Source organism: Zootoca vivipara, chromosome 12 (genome assembly GCF_965207765.1).
Source record: "Zootoca vivipara chromosome 12, rZooViv2.hap1.1, whole genome shotgun sequence".
NCBI classification, from domain to species: Eukaryota; Metazoa; Chordata; class Lepidosauria; order Squamata; family Lacertidae; genus Zootoca; species Zootoca vivipara.
The window spans coordinates 16,774,310-16,801,152 of record NC_142595.1 but is presented as its reverse complement, the minus strand read 5'-3'; the positions used below and the strand labels follow the sequence as shown (position 1 = coordinate 16,801,152).

Here is a 26,843-nt window from a genome sequence, read left to right as displayed (position 1 = left end):
TGTGCAGTGTTTAGAAACTCACGATATAATCTAATCGCCAAATGGCACCTTAAACCTAGGCTACGGTCAATTCAAGCTTCAAAGAAATATTTCAGATCCCTCTCTAAGTGACACTTTGCTTTTCCTGGTTGCCAACCTGGCATCCAAAGCTGTGTGGTTGCAATTGGACCCACGCCAGGTGTAGAACGCGCCTGGCGCCTGGCTAATTTCTAACACTGCTGTGTGTGCAGCAGAAAGGCATTTGATTAGTAAGAATGTCTACATTCAGGTTGCAAGAACTGTTTAAAGAATGCAGGAAAAAAAATGCATACTAAATATCAGATGGAAGTCTACCCTGCTCAGAAACTAATGCCCTCCCGAAATCAAGAAATGAGATGGGTTATGTAAATCAGGAGATAAACAATCAGGAGATAAACTCAAGGTTTGGACAGGGGACTGGCGCTCACCATTGGGTTCTCCCTCCTTGCGGTCGGTGGGGTCGTAGAGCGCCGAGATGGCTGAGGAGATGCTCTTCTGGAGGTCCTGGTTCTTGCTGACGGAGTCCTCCTCGTCGGACGAGAAGGAGGGCAGCGTCTCCAGGTTGCGCTTCAGCTCCTCATCCAGCCGCTTGCAGGGGCTGGTGCAGCTCATCACGAGGCCGGCAGGGTCCCCTTCGGGCCCGTCCAAGCTGCCAGGCAGCATCGGGGGAGCCATGCTGAAGGGAGGCGGCGGCGGCTGGGACGACGAGGATGAGGATGTGGCTGATGGGGGGCGTGGTGTCTTGGAGGGGCTGCCTGAAGGCGCAACCATGGTAACCGCCGTGCCGGGGGCCCCGACTGTGGCGGCCGAGGAGGTGGAGGAGGCAGAGGAAGGCAGCGTCTGACGCTTGCCCGACTTAAGGAAGTCCAGGAAGGAGGCCATGAACCCCGACTTCATCTCGGGCTGCTTCTCTTCCACTTCTTTGATCTTCTGTTTGATCTTCTCACGGGTCTGGCTGCTATCCAGACTGCTCTCTTGAGCGGGCTGATGAGATGGGGTGGAAGCCTCCAACTGAGACCCCTCCAAACCTTTGGGGACTGGAAGTTTGATCTGAGGAAAAGAGAAGGGACAGGAATTGGGGGAGGGGAGGAGGAGTCTCAGGGAGACTTCCTGGACTCGCCCCCCGATGTTGGCTTTGTGTCTTGACTTAACCGACCTCTGTTTTTCCTCTCTTAGGGTTTCACCATTCACCAGCTTTCTGGACCCACCATTTTTCAACCAAACCAAGATACATTTTGCATAAATCTTCACCATTTATTCTGCTTCCAAAACTACGGGTTTCTGAGAGCTCTGGCTTGGTTTTTTTTTTTTGTTTCGAAGGAGCTGGGTGGCAGATGGAAAGGGAACAGAGTGAGAGAACTGCAGGATGCCCAGGAGTCAGCTCACGTAAGAAGGAAGCGAACAACAGGAAAGCTCTGTGCGGCACTGGAAGCCACCCTATAGCCAACTGCAAGTCCCACCCTGCTCATCTCTGGCTTTGAAGCCACCCCTCTGTAGACACAGCCTATTTTCTCCACTCACACGAGGACTAGAAACCAAATTTTTGAAAAAAACAAAACCTGAAATCCACTAGGCACCACATTCAGCAACAAATTCTGTGCTTGAGTGAAATGCGTGGCTTGCTCACACACAGATCTAGCAACTAGCAAGCTGGCCTCACTCACTAGTCCTTGAAACATGCACTATGTACTGAACTAGTTTCACACACTCCCAAGACATCCATATGGGATCCCTACCATCTACCAACCCTGCCATCCTGTCCTAGTAGTATCCTGCACTCTAGAAACCCAAACTCTCGTGTCAAGAAACAGCTATGCTTATGTTAAGTGTGCAAATAGTAACAGCTTGCAAAGCTATTTTACTTGTGCTATTTTATTTATTTTCAAACACCGCTTTGATTTTAAAAACAATCAAACAGCTAGGTTAAAGGATTCTTTTTTTTTAAAGAACGCATTCCTAGCAGTGTCCTTAAGAAAGAATTCCCATCTCATCTGCCGTAACATGTGTATTAAACTGCTGAGTGGGGCTATCCGGAGATTTGGGCTGGTGCTGTCAGTATGCCCTCTCGTCTTCTCATTTCATTTGCTCCTAGGGAGGTGGAGGAAGTGCTGAAATCTGTGCCTGGTATCCACGACGGACTGGATATGTGGAAGGATCCACAGCTTAATCCCTACAAGATGGAAGAACTGTTGGTCAGGGGGGGTCTGCTGATCTGGTACAATGCTTCTAGATCTGGCGCTACTCCTGAATTTCAAGTTGGCGGAAACAGCATTTCAGCAACTTGGGATAGTGCACCAGGTGCATCTCTTCCTGGAGACCTGGCCGCGGTGATGCATGTCCTAGCTTATATTCCGATTGGATTACTGTAATGCTTTCTACACGGGGCTGCCTCTGAAAAGTGAACTGCAGCTTCAGTGAGCGCAGAATGCGGAAGCCAAACTATTGTCTGGCGTAAAGTGTTCTGACTGCGCTCTGCACATTCAGAGTGCTGGCATTAACCTTTTAAAAACCCCAAGCCTCAAGCCGGGCAAATGTCGGCCTCTCAAAATTCTCCTCCCTAACTGGTGGCAAGACGATTTCACTTGATACTGCAAGCTGCCTTGAGGGTTATTTAATGGAAAGGCAAGGAACAACCGGTTTTAATGAATAAATACAGGAACACCGTTAAACTGAACATTTTACAAGAGGAGCAAGGCTCCTTGGACAAGTTCCTTTTTTGCAATAAAGCACAGGAATTTTTTACGGGCACGAGACCCAAATATTTTTACCATCAAAATACGCTACTAAACGTCCATGTTGCGCACCTCTGAATGTGCATGGTGTGTTGGCTGCATTTCAATGGCTGTTTTTCAAGAAGTGGCAGTGACATGGTTTTCAGGAGAGACGGGAAAGGTATTAAGGAGCAAGTGCATGGTATTAGGAGTCGAGCAGTCGGGCGCCCTGGGAAGGGTTCGCTGCTCAAAATCTCCCTTTTCTTTCGAGCGGCAGGAAGCCCTGAGGGTGGGTGGAGCGAGGTCTAGGCATTGTCATTTTAATTTCCCAGAGTGCTCTCAATGTAGGAACTTAACATGGTGGCTACCAGACGACCTCTACCAGATGGCTTTTGCCATCCCTAGCTAAGCCTGCCAAGGGGCCCCACTGGTGTAGGAGAAAAGAGGGCCCTCCTCAAACCCACAGCCAACCAGCATGAGGTTGGGGGAGCGGTAGCAGGCCATAGAGAGGAGGCGTGTATGCAACCCCATGGCAAACCCTGCCCGAGACACGATCTGGTACCTTTTGCATCTTCACAAACCTTTCTCTGCAACAATAACGGCCGAGATGGGGACAAATAAGCAAAGGGAATAATGAAGAGGGAAGCAAAACAACAACAGCCCTGTGCACATTAACTCAGCATAATCCTGTGTGAATTAACTGCAAAGCAAGCCTCACTTACAGTGTTCAATGTAGGTGTGCCTTGGACTGCAGAGCAAAAACGCAACCTCCGTGACGTTTGCCAGACTTAATGCAAAAGTCTGTAAGTGCAAGAGCACAGAATAAGCTGTGCAACAGAAGGAGGAGCTTTGGATGCTGAAACAGCTATGCAAGGCAAGGTTTATGGATGGCACAGGAACTTTAGGTGTTAGATTTAGAGCAGGCATCCCCAAACTGCGGCCCTCCAGATGTTTTGGCCCACAACTCCCATGATCCCTAGCTAACAGGATCAGTGGTCAGGGATGATGGGAATTGTAGTCCAAAACATCTGGAGGGCCGAAGTTTGGGGATGCCTGATTTAGAGGTAGGGAGGAGTGTGCCACTTTCTGCCTCCAAATTCACTCTCTTCCAGTTTTGTTTTGCTTTTTTAATGAACAGGAGAGCAGCATCCTTTAGAGTCGCCACTTCAAAGTGTGAAATGTGTTAAGACTTACAACTTTGAACAACTTGCTGCTTTCCACAACATTAAGCACAGAATCTGAGTAGCTTCTGTATTCACATGCTGGCGCGCAATGGAGGGAGGGGTCTTTTTCAGGCCATGGGCTGCATTCTCTTAGAGGCAACCTTCTCTGGGCCACATGCCAGACATGACTGGAACCCTAAGCAAAAGCAAGCACAGCCAAGTGCCCCGGGACTGAGGTTCTCCCTCCTTGCTGAACAGCACATGGAAAAAAGACCCGGCTGCAAATATGTACCATGTCCATCAAACTTTCACATGTACCCATGGCACGGTGGCTGCCCCCAGAAAACTCCTCCAGTGTTTGCATGGAGAGCGTTGTTAAGTACAGACATCAGTGCAATTATCTATGGGAGCTGTTCAGACACCGTGTGTGTTTCCTGGAAAGCAGGCTGAAACACTCCTGCAGCCCTATGGAGCCCGGATTGTGCATAAGCAATTTCCAGCAGCAAGCACACCACTATAGGTACATATGAACTGCACTTGGCAAGTCAAGAAGTAGTTTACTGCCTGTAACAGATTCTCCAGAGCCCAACAACACCAGGAGCCTCAAAAGTCTGCCTGCTCCCTTTCCTGTACGCGAGTTGGGCCCACAGTTCAGCACCAGAACACCTTGGCGCCAGTCCTTTGCATCTCCACTTAAAAGGGATCAGGCAGCAAGACCCTGGTCAGATAATACAAATCCACTTCAGCTGGTGTTACGGCAACGCCCTGGGTTCTCTCACTAAGCCCACTCTGCAGAAGCCAGAAACCACACGTCCCTACAGCTCGTTTCTGCCCGTTGTCTATTTCTAGTCTCAGAACCGATCTCTTCATTTTTCAAATTATTCTTTTCCCGCTGCAAGTCAGGGATGGGGAACCTGTGTTCCCCCCCTCCGGGCTTTGGGTGGATTGCAGCCCCCCAAAGCCTTGGCCGAGGCGGCCGAGGCAGGCGGGGGGGTCCCAATCCAACCAGCCTCTTAAGGAGAGGGGCCACAGCCCTCCCACCCCCGCTGCCAGCCCTACCGCTTAAAAAACGAACCCCGCTGCCTCCCAGTCCCCGCTTACCTTGAGTGGTTTGAGGGACTCCAAGCCTGCTCCTGGCTCAACCCCCTCCTCCCCGGCTTTCTTGCCCCTCCCTCTCCCCCGGCCACGGGGCTTCTTGGTGCCATCGTGAGCCACGCCATGGGGCGGTTCAGTCAGGGGCCGGATGCGGGGCCTCCCGCGGGGGCGGGGTGGGCCCTCCCGCTTGGGCTTGGTCGGCTTGCGGCCACGGCGCTTGGGCCCTTCCAGGAGGCCGCTGTTGGGCGGGCAGAAGTCTATGTCGCCCATGGGGCTGAGGCTGGTGCGGTTGGTCCGGCAGCTGGAGATGAGGTCCGGCAGCAGGTCCGGCAGGCGGCGGCTGTTGAGGCGGATGTCGGCCGGGACGTCCTCCTTGTCCTCGTCGTCTTCGAACTCGTACTCCTGGGCGTAGTTCTTCTTGGGCGGCTGGAAGGGGGGCTCCCGCTTCTTGAGCAGGTGGAAGGACGAGGTCTTCAGCAGCTTCTTGGGCTTCGACGAGCAGAAGATGGGCGACGTCAGGCCAGACTTGGACTCCGATACGGGGGCTGTCCCATGCTGTCCCGACTGGATCAAGCCCAGCTGCTCTGTGTTGACCGTTGAAGGCAGCTCATGCTTCACAGAGACAGAGTCCAGGCCTAAGTGCTGCCCATCTCCACTCTCTGACTGGCAGTAGCTCTGGTAGCCTTGCCCCCCTTGCATCATGTCGTAGCCTCCGCCTTTCATGCCCTCTCCCCTCTCCATTCCTTGGGTCCCGTCGTCCGGCTTGGGGAACTCATCTCCGGCACAAGGAGGAGGCCCGAACATGTCCTCCATGCCCGGGAAGAAGCTGCGGTCCTCGTCTTGTAGCAAAGAGTCCGGGAAGCAGATGGAGGTGAGGGGGACAAAGCGCTGCTTGGCCCCCTGCGGGCTGGCGCTTTCGAACTGGTCCTTGCCCTCCAGCTGGCCCTGAGGGACCTGCTGGGAGGAGTCGGGGTCCAGGCCGCCGTCGGGGAGGAGGTGCTGCTGGCTCTGGACTGAGCCACTCTGCCCCAGGTGGGACTCCAGACTCAGCTCGGGCTCCAGGAAATCCTGGATCTCCTGAGACTGGGAAAGGTTGCCTTGGGGCATCACCTCCATGCCCTCCGACTGCATCCTCTCCTGCTGCAGCTGGCCCTGGAGCTGTGGTGACTGCTGCGACTCCAGCAGCTGCGCCTCCATGCTCTGCGAGCGCACATGCGCCTGGTGCAGGTGGGCTTCCAGCGCCTGCATCTGGAGCTGTGGAGAAGGCGCCTCGGCCTGGTGCATGCGCTGCGGCTCCATCAGGTGGACGTCCAGCGGGGTGCGCACCTTCCCGCGCGAGTGCAGCTGGCTCTGTGTGTGAGTGAGCACAGACTGGAGCAGCTGGGATTGTTGTTGTTGCTGCTGCTGTTGTGAGAGGGAGAGCGGGGGCAGGTCGGGAGGGGAGTCCAACATTAAAGCACCCCCCTGCTGCCCGGGCATCATCCCGTGAGGCTCCATGGAGTGCTGCTGGGGGGCGTGCTCCGGGGTCTTCTGCAGGTACGAGTGTGCTTGCGATATCTCCTTGCCCCCCGCGTCCATGTGTCCTCCCTGGAGGTGCTGCTCAACCGACTTCTTGATCTCCTGCCCGTAGGAGTCCATGGAGCCAGTTTGGTGGCTGTAGTGGACCACGGAAGTGGCCAGGGACTCTGGCGTTGAGCGCGTGTGCGAATACTCCTTCTGCCGCTCCCCTTTCTTCTTGTCCTTGAGACCCTGCAGGGACATCTCGAGGCCTTGGTTGTCCAGGTTAGAGTTGGTCCGGATGACGCTCTGCAGGTGGTAGCGTTCCTCCGTCTTGCTCAGCTCATAGCCCATCCCCTTCCCGGCCCTCTCCTCGCACTCCACCATGCCCTCGGGGGGCACGCGGGGCGGGCTCTGTGACTGCAGCAAGTGCTGGATCAGGAACTCCTCGTCCTCTGTCCGCTCCGAGGACAGCAGGTCCGAGTCGGTCTTGGATTTGCCATAAGATGCTGCCCTCTCCAGCCCTCCCTGGGAACTCTGGTAGCTCTGGGTGTGGGCCGACTGCATGAACGAAGGAGACAGCACGGAGGTGAGGTACTTCTGAGACTGCCCGGGCGACGCCACGCTCTGGGGCCGGTTCGTGGTGGGCGACTGGAGGGGCCGGATGATCTGTGAAGGGCTCGAGTCTGGGAGGCTCTGACTGTGTGAGTAGCCGATGGACTGGCTGTGCCCTGGCATGGCTGGCGAATGGCCGGTGCTGTAGCTCAGCGATGGGCTGGCCGTGGGCATCCCCTGCGAGTGAGCAGGCACGTAGCTTGGCGTCTGGCTATGAGGCTCGGCCTGGACGCTGTATGACAGGCCCTGGAGCTGCTCAGGCGAGTAAGTCTGATTCTGACAGGTCTGCAGCCCTTGCCCGCCCTGCCCGGCCTGGCCCTGCTGGCCCTGCCCTGTCGTTGAGTAGCTCTGCGCCTTGCTCACGCTTGTGAGGTCTTGGGCCTGGCTGCTGCTGAAGCCTTGAGAGGCCTGGCTGACCGAAGACAGGTTCTGCGGCTGGCTGACCGAGTAGCTCTGCGTTTGGCTCATGGAGAGCAGACTCTGGGGCTGCCCGGGCGAATAGGCCTGCGACTGGCTCGCGATGACGGAGCTGGGCTTAGGAGTGGACGAGCTGTAGTTGCTTTGGCACTTGGGCGTGGCGGTGGAGCGTGGCGGCTGGCGGGAGGCTGAGTAGCTCTTGGACTTGGAAGAGGAGGCCGTGCCAGAGTAGCCGGGGGACTGGATGATGGGGCGGTAGCTTTGGGAGGCCTCTTGCCGCGTGGCCTGGGAGGTCTTCTGCTGCTGCGAGCCTTCGCTGCTGGCGGGTGACTGCTCGCCCAAGGGGCTGCACGAAAGACTGGAACGGTGGGGCATCTGCTGGTAGCTGCCCCCACAGCTCAGGTAGTGCTGGAGGGAATGGGCGGCGGGCAGCTGGGGCTGGGCGCTGGAGGGCCTCTGGTAATGCTTGATGACACTGTCCTGACGCGGGATGGCCCTGTCGATGGAGGAGGCGGGCGAGCTGGAGAAGACGGAGGTGTTATATAGCTGGGATGTCTGGTCAGAGGGCCCCAGCGAGGACGACAGGAGGTTGAACTGGGAGGGCAGGTGGCGGGAAGCCGACTCCTGAGCGCTGCGGTACGCTGAGCTCTGGGAGGGCAAGCCCGTGCCCAGCACTGCACTGCCCAGCCGGTCAAAGCTGAGGGAGGAGGGGACGCTGGACTGGGAGGACTTGATGTGCAGCAGGGGGTCATGTGGGGACAAGAGGCCGTTGGAGGTGGGGCTGAAGGTGGCATCCTGCAGGCTGAGCGAAGAAGTGACTGGGAAACTGCGCCCGCTGAAGGAGGCTGGGTGCTGGTAAGCGGAGAGTGCCGATGAGGAGGGGAAGGTGCCGGAGCCTGGGAGGGCCCCCGAGATGAAGAGCTCGGCGGGCGCCGGAGTGTGCATGGCTGCAAGAAACAAGAGCATCAGGTCAGTTGGATTTATTTGCACAGAGCTGCAGGATTTGCAAGGCACCTACACGGAAGGTGGGGGGGGGGCGGTAAAAGCACAGAGCTTTGACTACTCACAAGAGGAGGAGTAAGCTGTGCCCAAAAACAAAACACACTCCTGAAAGACATGTTGAGACAGGCTCACCTTGCGCCTCATTGTTGAGACTGGGTTTCTGCGATGCAGGATACAGCTCAGCCATAAGAGCATGTGATTTGCATGCAGAAGCTTCCATGTTCGCTCCCAGTAAGATCAGGAGCAGGTACAGATTATGGGAAAGGCTTCTTGCCTTGGGGAGCTGGGATCAAGAACCATGACCCAATGCTACAGGTCATCAAGAGATGACACTCTACCACCTGGTCCCTCCCATCAGAGGTTGTTGTTAATATGCCGCCCATCTCCCATCTGACTGGGTTACCCCAGCCACTCCTGGTTACTTCCAACACATATAAAAGCATGATATAGCATCAAACATTAAAAGCTTCCCTAAATGTACAGGGCTGCCTTCAGATGTCTTCGAAAAGCCAGTTAGCTGTTTATCTCCTTGACATCTGATGGGAGGGCTTTCCATGGGGCAGGCGCCACCACCAAGAAACGCTCTGCCTGGTTCCCCGTAACCTCACTTCTTGCAAAGAAGAAACCACCAAAAGGCCCTTGGAGCTGGATCTCAGTGTCCGGGCTGAACTACGGGGGTGGAGTTGCCTCTTCAGGTACGCAGAGCCAAAGCCGTTTAGAGCTTTAAAGGTCGACACCAACACTTTGAATTATGCTCGGAAACGTATTGGGAGCCAATGCAGATCCTTTAAGACTGGTGTTATATGAACCTAAGAATAGAAGAGTCCTGCTGGACCAGGCCAATGGCCCATCTGGTCCAGCATCCTGTTCTCACAGTGGCCAGCCAGATGCCTGTAGGAAGCCTGCAAGCAGGACATGAGCACAAGAGCATTCTGCCCACCTGTGATTCCCAGTGTGAGGGACAGGGGATATCGCGAAGTCCCTCCCCTCCTGAGTTCAAGCCCGTCCCCGAGCAAAGGGGAAAGCAGGGAGAGTTCCGATTCCAGTGGGGAAGCAGGAAGTCGTGTCCGAGGCTCAGGCAAGGTAGTGGAGCCAGGGTCCCAGGTGGGACAGGAAGGGGCAAGCAAGGGGGGAAGACCCATCCCCCCAACTCCAGAATTACGCAGGAAGAGGAGGGGCAAGAGGATGGGTCTGCCAAAGCTTTTGTGTTGGAGAAAGACGCGCCAAAAGCCATTAGGAGGTTCTGAAACCGACTGACCACATCACTCCGTGTAAATAGCAATGACTTGAGCACTGTAAATACGCAGCACCAATAAAAGAATAAAATGCAGAGCTGCGTGGCGTCGTTACTCTGAAGTAGTCCACTCCGGCCACCGTGACACCCAGTAACTGGTGTTCACAGGCATAGTGCTCTGATAGTGGAGGTAAAACAAAGCCCACCATTTGTTTCCTACATCAGTGCATCCACAAAAGCCCTCTCATGAAAGCTCAGCCTAGCCCACAATGAGCAAAAGGCCCCTGTCCTTCTTTCTGTGCCACCGGGAGGTGTGCTAGGGTAGTTACCTGTTTGCCAGGATGGGGTGCGGAACTGGGAGAGCAGGGAGGAGGCAGAAGGGCCCGGCTGAGGTGCCCGAGACTCCAGCGCTGAGATGAGATTCATGACAGAAGCGTCCGGGGTGGCACTGCTGGCATGATGGAGCCCTGTCTCGAACAGGCCAGAGAGACCTGGAAAAAAATAAAGGAGACAGAGAAAGGAGGTAAGGTGCTGAAATAAAGCGAGGGGGGAAAAGATAGATCCGAAGTGGAGAGGCTTTTTCTACCCGAGGGCCGCATTCCATTCTAGGAAACAATCCAAGGGCCACATAATAGTGGTAGGCATGGCCAGAGGCAAATCTGGGCAGAGCAACAAATGTAAAAAAAAGGCCAAAACATTTTTAAATTAATTTTCCAAATTTCAACAAATCAACCACAAATTAAAATTAATTTAATTCAATTTTCCAAAATAGGGTTCCTGCAGTCTGTTCTCGATGTGTCCATAATATCGTCTTGTTGCTGCATGATTGTCCCAATTATTTCTAATTCACATTTCATTCCCAATAGTTAACCTTATAGTACAATTTTTTTGTCATTTGTAACTTCTTTTCTTTAGCCATCAGCTATCCATTTGCCAATTCCGGCACGTACAATATTGTAACATTTCAGATTTCAGTGAATTTGCTCATCAAATTGTCAATCCACAAAAGATCAATAATTATTTCTAAAATAAATTTCCTTTCCTTCTTTCTGAGTGTCTGAAAACCTAATGGTTCACTTTCTTTAGATGTTTTCCCTTTACTTCTTAACTGCACAGCCCACTTTGTTCAAGATTTTTCCTGTCCCATCCTCTTTAATTTTCAGTCCACGTAAATTTTATCTTGGTAAATTAAATCTTTGTAAATAAAATGTGGATTTTAGCTTTGTACTGTAGGCTAATTTCTACCCACATCTCTCTCTCTCTGTCTTCTATCCAGGAAGCAAAAGGCATTATCAAAGTTCAATGACATTTTCCAGCAGGGCAAAACCTTTCTGCGTATGAAGGCAAGCCAGTGAAGAGTGTGGGTTAGGGGTGTGGTCTGAATAGAGTTTTGAGGGCCGCAGTTCATCTCCGGGCCTGAAGTGCCAAATCGCCTGATATAGAAGGCTGGAAGAGGAGCACCACTTTGAACAGACAGGAGAGCCCCGAGACAGAGAGTGGTACGAAGCATCAAAAGGATGAAGAAACATTGGCACCATTAGAAGACACACCAACCACAGAGGGTTTGGGGTTTTTTTTAGTTTGTTTTGGTGGCGAGGGGGAGACTCAGCCAAGAGCGAGACATGCACAGACGGAAGGCGGGGGGGAATGAGAAGTTATAGGCAGCTAGACAGGTGGCTGCCAAGGGAGAGGGGAGAAGTCAGAAAAAGCAGGAAATGAAGGACAAATGAGGAACTGAGACAAAACTGCTGGCTGGCAGGTCAGAAAACTGGCCCTGGTGGAAACCCATAAACGGAGGGCCAAATTATAATTTACATTGGCTAGTCTGTTTCTTTGTGTGTTCTGAGCACAGGCACGTTACCGTATTTTTCCGTGTATAAGACGATATTTTCCCCTTAGAACTAATAGGCAAAAATTGTGGGTTGTCTTATACGCGGATAGCAGAGGGGGGACAGGCGATTGGTGGCAGCAGCCAGCAGGGGACTGGCAGTGGCAATTGGGCGTGATTGGTTGCTGCGGCAAGGCCTGCTGATGATTGGCTTTGGCTGCGGCAACTGGGCGGTCGATTTACGACAGCGGTGAGTCATGCGTGCAATCAGCTGTGCTTGCGTCAAGTGGGCAGGTGGGCTTTCGGCGGTGAGCGTGCTGACAATTGGTGGCCGTGGCAATCTCCCCCCCCAAAAAAAGGTTGAACTCTGGGCAATCTCCCCCCCCCCCAATTTTTGTTGTAGTCCCAAAAAATAGGGGTCATCTTATACATGGGGGCGTGTTATACACAGAAAAATACAGTACTTCTTGATCGAAATCAGCAGCAGTGGGGACTGGGAAAGAGAAGTGTGGTTTATTTGTTCTAGAAAATTAATAGCTTTGGGTGGAGAGGCAGGGAAAGGGCATGGAGAAAAGGATTAGATTCCCCCTTCTCCCAGGCCACACTTCTGATCTGGATTCCCATCCTCTGCTTTGGGTTAAAAGAGAATGTCCTGCGCACTAAGCACATTTTTAAAAAATGCTGTAAGAGGAAGAGCCCTTATGGATCTGACTCTTCTAATCCAACACCCTGCTCTCAAGATCGGCCAGCCAGATGCCCGTGGGAAGCCCGCAAGCAGGACCTGAGTTCAGGAGCACCCTACCCTCTTGTGGTTCACAGCAACTGCATTTCAGAAGTACCACTGACTGCGTCACTGTAACCTGTCATTCCGCCCCGAAAGCGTAGGGCAAAAGGATTGTAGTCAAGGTGAACCAGGGGAAGAGAACGTAGGCACACTTGCACGAGAAGGACAAACGCACAGCGAGAGGGGAGAGGAGGAAGGAAGGAAGGGGAGGCTTGGTTAAAACACATGTGCATAAAGAGAAACACCAATGGAGAGAGAGAAACAGAACCACAGTACCTGCCGGGTGGTGGTTTGTGGCGTAGCCCTGCAGAGGATGGGGGGTGGCGTACGCTTGGCGGTGCAAGATATCCGTGTCTGGGTGTGAGCTCCGGGATCCACCGTACACCAGGCTGAAGGACAAAGACACACAGAAAAGACTTGGGTCAGACTTGGCAACTTCTCCGGGAATGTGGCTGAGATCATTTGATGCACTTCACACAGTTTGGATACCCTGTTTATATGCACAAAAGGTTTCATGCAAAGCTTATCAGTGGAAAGTCTGGTAATGGTCAAGAAACCCAATTATACGGAATTCTTTAATTTCGAGTGCACAGAAGTGTTGGGGTCTAGCACATGCGCTCTAGAGCTCAGAGCCCTACTCGGCTATTATCTTTCTAGGTGACCTTGTGCAGCCATGGGCGTGAGCTCCTCACCCATAAAATGGGCACACCAATGCCCTCATTCGAGAGGAACGAAATAATTACATTAAGCAAAAACACGCTGCACGCTCAAAAGTGCCACACAGTTGAGACTGAAACACTACAGGCACCAGGAGGTTTTGCCTTGCCTTCTTTATATGCTTGGGAAAAGCATATATCCTCTTTCCTCTTTCATTAGCAACTCACATAGGCAGGTAAAGAGACTGTAATGTGTAACCAGTGATGCATGATGGGAAATGTAGTCCCCACCTCCTGGTTTCCCACAGCCTCTGCATCTGACCTGCATCCCTTCCTCTCCCCCGCCTCTCCGCACTTGCACAAGAAGACGCAGCTGTCTAGCCCAGCGGCCAAAACGCAGCAAACGCAGCTCACAGAAGAACGCCCCTCATTCCTGACCTGCTTCCTTAGCTGTAGGTGCTGCTGAGATCTCTCTCTCTCTCCTTATCTGCAACCCAGCCAGTTCAGCCCTCCTGATGCTGCTGGCTCTTGTCCTTTACCTGAAATTCTTCTTCTCTTCACACACATACACACATTTCCGCCTTGGATGATTTGTAAAAATATTCTCACACACACATGCACTCTTAAAAAAACTGACCAGGTCAAGAAAACTGAGTGCCCCAAAGGCCTTGCTTCCAGCTCCCTGCTCAAAGCTGCAAAAATCCCCATTCCCAGGCCCTGCCTTTTAAGCACCTGCTCCAAACTACTGGATTTTACCACCTCTTTAAAAGAAAAAAAAGAAAAAGTCAACACTCTCCCATTGCCCACACCCCAAATACATGTGCCCAGCTGACAGTTCAGCTGCTCTTATCAGAAATCACAGGTGCTTGAGCTCCCATCCACTTGGATTTGACACACTTGCAATTTAATCCTATACAGGCTACTCAAAAGTAAGTCCCACTGAAGCCAATGGGGTTAAGAGGGTACAGCATCGTACCCTAAACCGCCGGCAGCTATTCACTTGGGGCAGTAAATAACGTGGGAGAAGGGCCTGGTACGTCACACAGGTTTGCCAAGATTTATTGGGGGTTGGGGAGAAGAGGTATTCCTTCACAAAAACACCCGCCACTCTCCAAGCCTTCTGTACATAACAACACACAGGGCATGCTCTCTCTCTCTCTTTCCACACTCCCTTTGGGAAACACTTTGTGTGCCTAATTATGTACAACTCTGCCACTCCCCTCCTCCCAGCGCCAAACCAACCTGCCACCGTTACTTATTTTCTGAAATGTGGCACACACACACAATTACGCACGTGCCGTGCAGGAAACGCAAGCACAGCTCCGGGACAGGAGAAGCCACGTGGGATGTGCACCCCTCTTTCCAGGGAGGAGTCCAGGTGGTACCAGTGATCTTGGTATGATTTCGGTAGCAGCAAGCGCGCCTGTCTCAGGAATGCAGCTACCTGCTAGTGGGCGGGGAGACTTGCAGGGAGCTACAGAGGTTGCAATGTGAGGCAGGGAGGGCAAGGAAGGAGGCGGCTCGCCATGAAAGCAGGCAACCACCCCCCCCCTTGCACACAGCTTGCCTGCCTGCAGCCGCGGTGGAGGGATGGACTGCACTCTAGCAACCAGGAGAGGGCCATTCTGCGAAGGGTTACAGGAAACAGGAAATAAAAGTCTTTCATTCACCCTCATCACTGTCTCGCTTGCTACAGAGCACTGTGTCAACAGCTGAATGGGAAACCATCCCGATGCAGAGAAAGAGATAGACGCACACAAATGTAAACAAAGCTTGCCAGATCAGGCTAGTGGCCCATCTAGTCCAGCGTCCTGTTCCTACAGGGGCCAAATAGTTGCCTGGAGGGAAGCAACAAGCAAGGTTTGGGCACAAGAGCATTCTACCCTCCTGTGATTTCCAGCACTTCTGCCTCCAACTGTGGAGGCAAGAGCACTAATTTCATGGCTAATAGAAATCAAGACTCTCTCGGCGACGGCTAGCACAGGACAGAGAACTCTCCCAATTCTGCACTAAGTGATGATTCCTCACTTAAGCAGACAGTAGCTGATGGGGAAAGCCCTCTCGGCAGAGATGGCAAAGCAAATGCAAATCATACCAGTGAACTCTAGTAACTAGACAGAAAGATGCAGACAGTTGTTCTCACACATGGCTCCACACACGAGACATACTCCATTCAGGTGTCTGCACAAGGAGGTAATTCTGCTCTATACCATTTTCAGCTGTGTTATAGTAACACTTTTAATTTGCAGGAGTGCAAATCTCACAACAACCCAGTTAGGCAGGCCACCGATGCTCCCATTGCACAGAGCCTGGGGATTGAGTCTGAGAGAGTGTGACTTTTCCGAGGCCACACAATAAACGCAAAACATGGGTCAACACTTGAGTTCAGGCCCCCCCCCCAGGCCCAAACACCACCTATCCTAGCCCTCTCCCTGCTCAGGACACTGGCTCTTGCCTACAAGGCCCGCCACTAATAAGTTACACAGCTCCTGGCAGAAGGAAAGAGGTCGCACCCTTCCAAAAAACCCAGATGACATAAGCAACAGCTGATAAACCACTGGACCTCTGGGAGCTATGAGAGGATGCTGAGCAAGTCAGTGGCTCTTGTATATTGAGTCACAGTTTCCCTCACCTGTAACTGAGGAAGACGAGTGACCCGTTTCCCAGAGTAGCTTGAGGATGGTGAATGATGTTAAGGAGAAATCATTTGTGGCAGAGAGGGCTACAAATCGAACACTGGACCCATTTGCACTATACATTCAAAGCAGTATCATGCCACTTAAAAGTGCCATTGCTTGCCCCAAAGAATGCTGGGAACTGCAGTTTGTTAAGGGTTCTGAGAGTTGTTAGGAGACTCTTATTCCCCTTACAGCAGGCAGAGGCAAACTCCGGCCCTCCAGATGTTTTGAAACTACAATTCCCACCATCCCTAGCGAACAGGACCAGTGGTCAGGGATGATGGGAATTGTAGTCTCAAAACATCTGGAGGGCTGGAGTTTGCCTATGCCTGCCTTACAGTGAGAGGCTTACTGTTAAATCACACTAAAAACCGCAGCTCTGTGAAGAGAGTCCCCTAAAAGCTCTCAGCGCTCGTAACAGGCTACAGTTTCTAGGATTCTTTGGGGGAAGCAACATCTGTTTATAAAGTGGTGTGATATTGCTTTAAATGTAGCCCCTGGTTTATTGCAAGAAATGCAGAACAGCAGTAAAATATCATTAGCATTAAATGCAAGCACCATGTGCAAGCAAACAACACTAGTCCAGTTCAGGAAACTGTTAAATGCCGTTCTCTTCCCTTCTAAATCAGAGGAGCTGAAGTTAGGAAGGAGAATAATATATACTACAGTTTAAAGTGAAATCGATATCCCTACTCCTGGATTGTTTACAGTGGTACCTCAGCTTGCGACCGCAATCCGTTCCGCGGAGCTGAATCGGTTGCTCCCCAATGCACGCTTCTGCGCGCACACACGCTGCACAGATCGTTTTTCGCGTATGCATACGCTGCGCAGATCACTTATGCGCATCCGAGCGCCGCGGAACCCGGATGTAAACACTTCCGGGTCCGCAGTGGTCGGAAACCGAAGCGGTCACAAACCGAGGTTTGACTGTACTTGAAAAAACCCACCTATCTGAGTTGGACCCCCCCCCCCGCTTTCCAGGAAACCACAACCTAGAACACTACCAAGATTTCTTCCTCTCTTGCGGGGCAACCTTTCTGCAAGGATTGCTTCCAGCATCGTGCAGGTGGGAGTTGTGGTTATTGAAGGTTTGTAAGGAATTATTTGAGAATATACTACATGTGATTGGAGCCTAAGATGCATGTTCGGCTGTCTGCGGGGGCAAAGGAGGAACAGCAAAGGTGGGATATTCCCCACTGGGATGCAGCCAGGCACCTGCAGAAGCATGCACCTGAAAATTTTAACAGCAAAATAAAAGGTGTACAAATGAGCGTGCTTTGCCACGCATATGGTATGCGTGTGTGTGGAGAAGAAACAAATAAGGTGGAAGGAGGCAGGAACAGAGAAAGGTGGCTGGCATAGAAAGAGTGCACGATTCCCCCCCCCCCCAGGAAAGGAATCAACTTTGTTCAAATAATCCCTAGCCCCATGAGAACTAGAAACTTGCAGTTTTCGAGAAGCACACATACATGCAGGATTCCATGCAAGCTAATGGAATGTACACTTAAGAGCTCTGCAGCCCAATGATAGCCATAAGGTTTTGTAGATGCAACTGTCTACAGAAACACATGCATCGTTGTCCCAACCGCTTAGTTCCTCCACAGAAGCTACATGATATGCAAATACATTGCAGGTGAAAATGCATTGCACAAAGTGCGCCCACAACATAACTGAAAGGACAAGTGGCCCAAATGTTCTTCTTGTAGAACTTTTGTATCGCAATCCATGAGTGTAGCCTGCAAGTGTACTCCCTAAATGCAGGTCTTGCAGGTGCAGCTACAAATCCAACAGCTATTGGCTAATTGTGTTCAAACGCCTGCAGAGCAAGGAGTGTGTTCCATGCAAAAGGATGCACAGGGATAAGCAAGCCATGGATGCAGGAAGCGGAGACAGTGGGGAGTGGAACTCTTAAGTTACAGTAGGATGCATCTCAGGGAGGGCAAACACAAATATGCATGTAGTGCTGCAAGTTCAAGGGTAACATCAAGAGATTGCCAGCCCAACAATCCATATGTGGCAGGATATAAACCATGGGTAGGCAAACTAAGGCCTGGGGGCTGGATCCGGCCCAATCGCCTTCTCAATCTGGCCCGCTGACGGTCTAGGAATCAGCATGCTTTTACATAAGTAGAATATGTCATTTTATTTAAAAATGCACCTCTGGGTTATTTGTGGGGCCTGCCTGGTGTTTTTACATGAGTAGAATGTGTATTTTATTTAAAATGCATCTCTGGGTTATTTGTGGGACATAGGAATTCATTCTTTTATTTTTCTTTTCAAAATATAGTCCGGCCGTCTGAGGGACAGGGACAGCTCCCTGCTGAAAAAGCTTGCTGACCCCTGATATAAACACACCATAAAAAAATTCCTGCCAGTAGCACCTTAGAGACCAACTAAGTTTGTCATTGGTATGAATGAGCTTTTGTGTGCATGCACACTTCTTCGAAAGCTCATACCAATGACAAACTTAGGGTAGTTGGTCTCACAGGTGCTACTGGAAGGATTTTTTTTATTTTGTTTCGACTACGACAGACCAACACAGCTACCTACCTAAACACACCACACAGCTTTCTAGTATTCCCAAGTGCAGGAATACAAGCTGGCAGCAGACAAGAGCTGTGAATAGTACGCACTACTGTGCAAACACAATATTTAATATTGCGTGCTGGGCACAGTCTCCTGAGAAACTTCTGTCCCGTAATGATGATGCAAAGATGGGTTTCAGCACCTAGCGAAGTCTCCAAAGCTGGATCTCTGCGCTTGGGCAGCCTGCCTAGTAGCTCCTTGGCCTTTCTCCTTATCTGAAGCTGCACAAATTAGGCAAAATAAGCAAAACACATGCAAATCTGCATCATTTATGCAAGTTTTCAAACTCCGCTTTTCTTGACACAAAATCTGAGTTGCCTCGGAGAACGTTTTAAAAATAAACGTATGGCACACAAGTCCCAGCAATGGGGTACTCTCTAGAAGATGCACGCCACACACAACTGTATCAGAAAGCACAGTAACCGTATGTGTTGCAGGTTTGTGCGGTGGTGACAGAATCAACACGCTATGAGACAGAATGTATAACACTCGGGTGCACGCACGGTAGTCAAAGCGTAATTTACAAGAGAAGGAGCACTCACTCTGCCGGCTGCAACATCTACAGGAAACACAGCCCAAAGCAAAAGCCTGTACACTGAGTATCACCTCCTTGTGGCATAAGAGCATCACAAACCTGCAAAGGAGAGTGTGAGCTTTTTAAGGTCGGATGCAGAGTTCCAGAGGCAGGTTTGGGTGTGAGGTGGAAATTAATTCTAAGGGAAACACGTCAAAAACCTAAGTTACGAATGAGGGGGAATCAACAGACCAAAGTACAAACCTCGACTAAGAAACAAAGCAATGGATGTTATACTCTTGACTCCTCAGCACAAAAGCTTGCCCACCACACCAATTCAGCCTCTTGCAGTCTCCAAACAGGCTTGTAAACAGCCACTGGTCTAGGTTGCCTGTGATTCCTAAGAAAGGCCAGAAAGCCTCTGTCAACTGGGAAAAGAGCACTTTCCGCTTAAGACTACCGATGAGCCTGACATCAAAGACTGTGCATGCAGGCTGGCAGATAATACAAACTTACTGGGCGAGTAACTTTTACAGATTTATTTTCAAGACTGCCTCAAAGTCATTTGCAGACAGAGACACAGAACCAACTCACCTCAGGCCCAAAGGCAAACAGAGAATTCCCGGGCCTCAAGACTACCTAGAAAACATGCCCTCCAACCTGGAAACTCTGATTGCCAACCCCAGACAGGTAAAGTCCTACTGCACTGGGAGCAAAGGAAACAGGGACCTGACTGAAATGTCTTCTGTGTACACACAGATGCACCTTGCAGCAGGGGCGGAAGCTGCTCTGTCCCATGCCCAGTACCAAACACATACCTGTGCTTTCAAAAGGAAATGAAGGTGATCCCAATCAGCTTCTAAAAGGTCACCCCCACCTTCTGAAGACAGCAGTAAATTAGAAAGGCCAAGAATTATCCATGTTTTGTCATGCTGATGATGAACCCCCCCCCACACACCTTAAGCCACAAACACAACTGTTCCAAAGTTCCACAAATGTAACTGAACTGCACAATAAATATAGATCATCCCTCAGCAGCCCTTGTCCCAGGGGCAGGAGGAGAAAAAAGGAGGAAGAGGGTTCTTCAGGGAGAGAAGCTGAGGAGAAGCCAAAAGCTTGTACGCACCAGAGGATGGCTCCTTTGGGGTAGATAATGCAACAGTAAATGTGAAAGATAATAAATGTAGCCTCCTGATTTGCTTCCTCTGTATGTCTGCATGTACACTGGAGACAATCTGTGCCCAGGTGGTCTCACTCTGCTTCTTGGCCCATTTGAGATTAATGTAGACATACATACATGTCTAAAGCCATGACCCCTGAAAATAAACACTGGAGCAGTGCCCCACTAAGGATCTTTGAGGTGGCTTGTCTGGAATCCGATACCTCATTTCTCCACCTTCACTTGACCCCAGTTCCCCTTCCCAGAAAACTCTAGAGCCCTGCCTCTGAAAATCCCCTATTCTTAAAGCTCTGGACCATATACTTCAAGGGAAGCCAGGAATTCTGGGCCCCACCGCCTTGCCTCTCCCATGGTCCTTCGCTTGCTGCAAGGGAAATCCATAATGCACACTGGACACAAGTATGCACACTTAAGTGTGCATGTGCTGGCACACACGTGTGCCAGCAGCACAAGCATTCCAGCAACGCACCTGCGTGGACCACTGATGTGCTAGTGCTGTGCCCATTTATATGGGATGGATGGCGGCCTCAGGGAATGTTTACATGGGTTAAGCACTTCTTGTGGCCAGTGTCTCATTTAAATGAAGTATCAGATTGCCACTTTCTTATCAAAGGCTAACAAGCATGAGGGCTGCCTCAAAGCAGTTTGCACAAGATGCGTGGAAGTAACACGCCACAACACATCATTCTTCTGCTCTCCTTACCTGTAAAAGCATTACTGGGAAAGGGGGTGAAGAAGCAGCAAACTGGCCTCTGGTACAAAACGAGAGAGATGGAACTCCTGAACATTGTGGGAAATGAGCAAGATAATTGGGACATAGAAAGCTGCCTTATTCCAAGACAGCCTGTTAGGTCCACCCATCTCAGAGTTGTGTACATGGACCAGCAGTGGCTCTCCGGCCTTTCAGACGTGGGGTCTCTCCCAGAAAGTCCTACCTGGAGATGTTGGGGATTGAATTCTGGGGCCATCCACATGCAAAGCAGGTGAGCTATGACCCTTCCCGCTTACTGGAAGGGAGTAAAGACCATTCCACTCTGCTAGGTTCTTTAGAGGAGAGGTGGGATTAGGGATCCAGGACTCCTTACAGAAAGAGAGTAGGAATTATTGGAATCCAGGATTCCTGGGTTCTCCCAGCGGGGAGCAAGGCCTAATACAGTCTTCGTCAACCTGGTGCCCTTCAAGTGTTTTGGACTACAACTCTCATCAGCCCCAGCCAGTCGGAGTTGTATTGTCCAAAACATCTGGAGGGAGCCTGCCCTAATTTGTCAGAGCAGGTGTATGAAAGGGTATAAGGATCCAAATAACTGGGTTCTTCAAGGGGGGGCAGGGCTATTGTATTTCTCTCTGAGAGCAACTGGGATGTGTGCTTGTAGCAATGGGAATGGGGATATGTACAGCCAATCTTCTCCCACTTTTCCTAGTAAATGTGGTGGGCCAGATCTGTACTTGGTGGAAAACACCCCCCCCCCCAGTTATTTTCATTCCTAAAAAGCATTCCCAGGAACAAATAGCCAGAGATCTAACGTTCGAAGATTCAAAGGTCTCAGAGATTCAGGTGGCCAACTCCCACCTTTTGTGGCTCCCTTCTACGGCTGAATGATGCCACCACAGGCATAAACCACACAGATTGAGAATATGTGCCCCAGTTAACAAGCTCGGCATAAAGAGGGTCACAGGATCTTTGCCCCCCCCATCTGTGCCTTATTTCACAGGGAAGTCCCTGGAAACATAGGGGGTTCCCATTGTCCTGTACTTCCTTGATTTAGAGCTTACCTCCCCAAGCCTTTTGCAAACACCTCTATATCTTTGTCTCCATCCCCCAACCAAAGGGCTTATCCTACCGGTATATTCCACAACTTCCAACACCAGATATCCACACACAAATTCAAAGGAACCTCACTCTGAACCACCCTGAACGCTGCACAAGGGGGTACATACATGTGAATAAAAGAGGGGGGGAGCTTCTCCCACTTTGTGAGAGGCCCTGGCTCTGGATCTCTCTTCTGGTGCCAAGAATGCTGAAATGTGGAAAGCGGTCCCCAAATGCAAAGCCTCCTGAAAGGCAGGAGGGAGATCAATTCTGCACAGTCCTCCTAGCAAAGGAGAAAAACACTCCAAGAAGGGCTGGTTTTCCCAGGGCCACGTTCCCTGCCCCCCCCCCCAAACACGGATGTAGGTGGGAGTTGCAAAAGATTATTGCATGGCATGAAGGAAATCCAGGGGATGCAACGCCAGCATCATGGAAGGGGATAAGAAGTATCCCCCACCGGGCACTTCTCAGCGTGTGTATCCCTAGGGCCAGGAAAGTAGAGGACCCCCCCCTCCAAAAAAAAGCCCCACCACACAGCGCCTTTTCTCTCTCCCTGCTCCTTTCTCACCTGCATGGAACTGAGCACAGTTTCTCCCTGCAGAGGTTGCCGGGTTGCCTTGCAGGGGGGGGGGAGCCCGAGGATCCTCACCTTCCCTTACACCCCCCCCTTACGATTTGCACACACGTTCGCGTGTAAAATACAGCCGCCCCCCACTTCCAACAGCCGCCGCGGGGAGCCGTGCGCCTCAGTGGCTCCCCCATTCCTCTGCATGGCCTAGAGGCCTCCTCTCTCCCTCCCTCCCCCCACTTTGCACAAGGCAACCCTCCCGACGCGAGGAAGGTCCCCCCCCAAATGCCTTCAGGGGGGAGCGCACATCCTCCGGTTATCCTTGGCCTTCCCTCGGGCCCCCACCCCGCACTCTGCACCCCAATCCCCCCCACCCATCATCCACCACCCCGCTTTCCCAGGCCCAGAAGTGAAGGCCCGCGAAGCAGAAGCAGCAGGCGAGGAGGGGCTGGCTGAGGGGGGGTTCCCTCTTTGACCCCCACCCAGTGCTTGCCCGGGACTGCGGGGGGGGGTTCTCCCTTCCCCTTCCCCCCTCCCGTCTCCCCATCCTCCCCCGTCCGTCGGCCTGACCTGGCCTTGGCCGAGCGCTCGTAGCTCCATCCCGGGCCGGCGCCCAGCGGATCCCCGAAGCCGGCGCTGGGGTAGTTCCTATCCATGGGGAGCGGGCGCCGGGGAGCGGGCGCCTGGGGCCGGCCTCGGTCCGTCGGCCCGTCTGCGCGCTCAGTCTGGGTCCCCACAGCGCCTCCCCGTGCGGCGGCGGCGTCGGTCGACGGGGGGGGGGGCAATCGGGGAGGAGACCGTGGAGGGAGGGAGGGAGGGAGGGAGGGAGGCAAGGAGAGAGAGGGGGGGTCCCTCCTCCGCCTCTGCCTCCGCCTCCCCCCCTCGGCCGCGGCGCTCCCCGCCGCCCCGCCCCGCCGCTCGGCCTGGGCTCAAGCCTCGGGCTGGCGCTAGCGCTGAGGCGGCGGCGGGAGGAGGCGGCGGCGGCGGTGGTGGTGGCGGCGGCGAGCCTCTGGGAGGCGGCTCATGGTGCAGCCATGTTCGCTGGGCGTCTGTCTGCGCTCCGCTCCGCTTCCTCCCACAATCCCGTGCTGAGGAGGAGGAGGAGGAGGAGGCGGGCGGGCGGGCGGCTGTGAGGGATGGTGGGCAGGCGGGGAGGAAGGGGCAGGGGCGCCGGAGATGAAGGGAGGGAGGGAGAGTCTGCACGCAGGAAATGGAGCAGGAAGGAGGAGAAGCGGGGAGGGGGGCGCAAGGCTGGACGGAGAGGGCGCCCGCAGGGGCCGAAGGACAAAGGCAACGGCGGCGGCGGCCGGAGCGGGCAATGGCCGAGCCGGCCGGGGTGAGGGGAGGTGGACGGGCGGAGGGGAGGTGGGGGGGGGGAATTGAGGCGGGTCGCGGTGGGGAGGGGGGAAGGAGCCAGAACAAGCGGGAAATGATGGAGAGGGGGGCACGCAGGAGGTGGAGGCCGTGGGGCAGGTCAAGTAGGGCGGGGGGGGGCAGAAAGGGCAGCAAAAGCTGGGAACTTTTTTCCTCCTCCTTTTTTGCCGCTTTACTTTCCACGTGTGAACTTAAAATGCCGACAAGGTGGGCCAGGAAGTTGGACCGCTTTTTGCTGGGAGTTCGTGGAGCGCACGGAGTAGCTCTCCACGCGTTTCCGTCGCGGCTTTGTGTTTTGTTTTGTTTTTAACTCCCCACCCCCGGTAATGTTTGAAGGGCATTCTCATATCTTAAAAAGACGCGGTGAACTCGGCCTTCGCAGCACTGATTGGCTAAGGCTTCTCTCCCCCTCCCCCCCACACACACCGGGCGTGTGTTTTCCGACACGTGGGGATGCCCTTCAAAACGTTACGGCGGAGACGAGAGTCAAGCCTTGGCTGGTGGGGAAGTAGGAGATCTGTGCAAGGGCACTCAGGGTCGCTTCACACAAAGGTGTAGGAAAAGGTACAACAATGGTTCGTGCTGGATGTTTGATCCTAGCCGTGTGCACAGGTGTATATGACTTCAGACTCTACTTTCTCACGCCCAGTAAGTGGCTTCAATCTCACGTCCTGTGTACACACTATGAAAACAAGGAGTACACTGCAAGGACACGGTGAAGTTAAGCTGTATAAGTGCCCAAACTAAAATACTAAACTCGCCTCTGTGCTGTGTCCATATAGTTACATACACGAATCAAACTAGAAACTCACACAATTTTCATAAATGACAGTGTATGCCAGGGTGGCTAACCTGGGACACTCCAGATTTTATTTTATTGGACTACAGTTTCCATCATCCCTGTTGGCCATGCTGGCTGGGGCTGATGGGAGTTGTAGTTCAGTAATAGCCCCCTCTGCGGTATACCAATGACGTGTGAAAATTATTGGCTTCCTGATGCACTCCTGATTATCACTCATAGGGGCCCCTGACCATCAGGTCCAGTTGTGTCCGACTCGGGTTGCGGCGCTCATCTCGCTCTATAGGCTGAGGGAGCCGGCGTTTGTCCGCAGACAGCTTCCGGATCATGTGGCCAGCATGACAAAGCTGCTTCTGGCGAACCAGAGCAGCGCACGGAAACGCCGTTTACCTTCCCGCCGGCGCGGTCCCTATTTCTCTACTTGAACTTTGATGTGCTTTTGAACTGCTAGGTGGGCAGGAGATGGGACCGAGCAACGGGAGCTCACCCCGTTGCAGGGATTTGAACCACCGACCTTCTGGTCAGCGAGCCCTAGACTGTGGTTTAACCCACAGCGCCACCTGGGTCCCCGATTATCACACATATTAACGTGCAAAAGCAAATGTAGAATCTGGCAATGAAGCCTTTAAAATGTTAGGGAAAATTCCAGGTGAGAAGCTGCTCTGTCACCCGCAAGCCTGCGGTCCACTGCGGAATGAAAGGAAGGAGTCCCAGCCACCAATCGGACCAAAACAGCAAACTTTATTACTGCACAGCAGGTTCAAGCCAAGACTGAAATGTGGGTTTATGTGTAGAAAAGATGTTTTCCCTAACACAAGAGAGCAAGTTACACAAATGCATGGCCAGTCACTTCTCTCTGAAGGTGAATTGGTTTTAAGACACAATAGTTAATAGACCATAGGCATTTCTACAGCTTCGGCTGGAGGGAGGATACAGGTCAGTTAAAAGACTTTAGCCCAAGATAAAAACAGGTCTCAGGCCTGCGCACGCCATTTTCAGCTCAGACTTGAAGTTAAATGGCCTGTAGCTTGCTTGGTCTCAGACACAGCAAGCAACAGGCCATTTAAATTCAGGCCTGAAAGCAACCAACTCATCTTAAAATGGTAACGGGGAGAGTAAGTCCGAAGCCCTGTTTACTCACTGCAGTAGAGCAGCATTCTGATTTTGTCCAGAAAAAAAGCATTCAAAAGAATCTATAGAGTCTAGTTTTCGAAATGTTACATCCCCTACACTCCCTGCAGGTACTACGGCTACAAAGGAGTGGTTTAAATCTGTGCTTCCATTCACTAATTGTCAGGGACTCCAGAGATTGAAACCTCATGGCCTGAATATATACCCTAGCAAGGCACCTGGGTCTGTGTGTGCTCAGCCCACTATAGGTGCAGACAGAAACAGTGGTGTGCAATGTCAGCTCCTGCGATTGGAAGGCTGTACAAAGTCTCTGGATTGGCCTGTCCCTCTGCTGTCTAGCTGTCAGCAATGTAGTATGTTCCCTATGCCTCACTAGCTGCTGACATCAAAGAGTTTACTCAACTGGAGAACATACTCTCCAGGTTGAGATTCAGATACAGCTCCCCCACCCCAACTCCCTGGCTTGGCCCCTGCATGAATGCTTGCCTAATTGCCTTCCCATTATTAGCTTTCTGGTGCCTGCCATTATGTTAATTTTTTCAACTGCTTTGATTGAGTAAACCACTTTGGGTGCCTAGGCAAAAAGTCTGAATGGAGGGGGGGTGCGCCCAGAACATAGCTGCCAAGTTATCCCTTTTTTAAAGGGATTTTCCCTTATGCTGAATAGGCTTCCTCGCGAGAAAAGGGAAAACTTGGCAGCTATGGCCCAGAATTGCATTTCTTTTCTCAAAGCTGCAGTTGTGCATTCCTCTGTGTAATGTAGTGGGGGGAGAACTAAAGTTTGAAAATGCTGTTCCTAGTTTTTATATATTTGTAAGTCATAATCAAGGTCCATTCAGTGCAGAACAAGCCAGCGAGAGTCCTGTCCCTTAACACACAAACACCCCAAGAACTTGGACATGGCAGGTGTGTGTGTGTGTGGGTTGTGAGAATTCACTGCCACAAGATGTAATGATGGCCACCACCATGGATGTTGTGTTTCTTTCACCAGTCTTTACTGGAGAGATAGCTGAAAGCTGAAAGGGAAGGGCAGAATCTCAGCGGTAAACTTTGTATTGTGTTGTATTCAGAACACAGGTTCAGTTTGTTGCATCCTCAGTTAAATGGTCAAGTAGCACAAGACAGAGAAGAGCTGCTGCTAGTCAGAGTTGACAATAGGCTAGATGGAGCAACAGCCGAAGGC

General features: G+C 52.1%; 1 protein-coding gene across 1 annotated transcript in view; it reads right to left on the bottom strand.

Moving 5' to 3' along the window:
* Positions 1-23,231, bottom strand: part of PRR12 (proline rich 12) — a 45,509-nt gene extending 22,278 nt beyond the window's left edge. The window contains exons 1-5 of the mRNA XM_035134406.3: positions 22,927-23,231; positions 12,641-12,753; positions 10,082-10,243; positions 4,994-8,463; positions 447-1,068 (exon numbers count right to left, since the gene is read on the bottom strand). Of these exons, the coding sequence (XP_034990297.1) occupies positions 447-1,068; positions 4,994-8,463; positions 10,082-10,243; positions 12,641-12,753; positions 22,927-23,012 (4,453 nt within the window). The 5' untranslated portion in view covers positions 23,013-23,231. The remainder of the gene's footprint in view (positions 1-446; positions 1,069-4,993; positions 8,464-10,081; positions 10,244-12,640; positions 12,754-22,926) is intronic.
* Between the last annotated feature and the right edge of the window lie 3,612 nt (positions 23,232-26,843).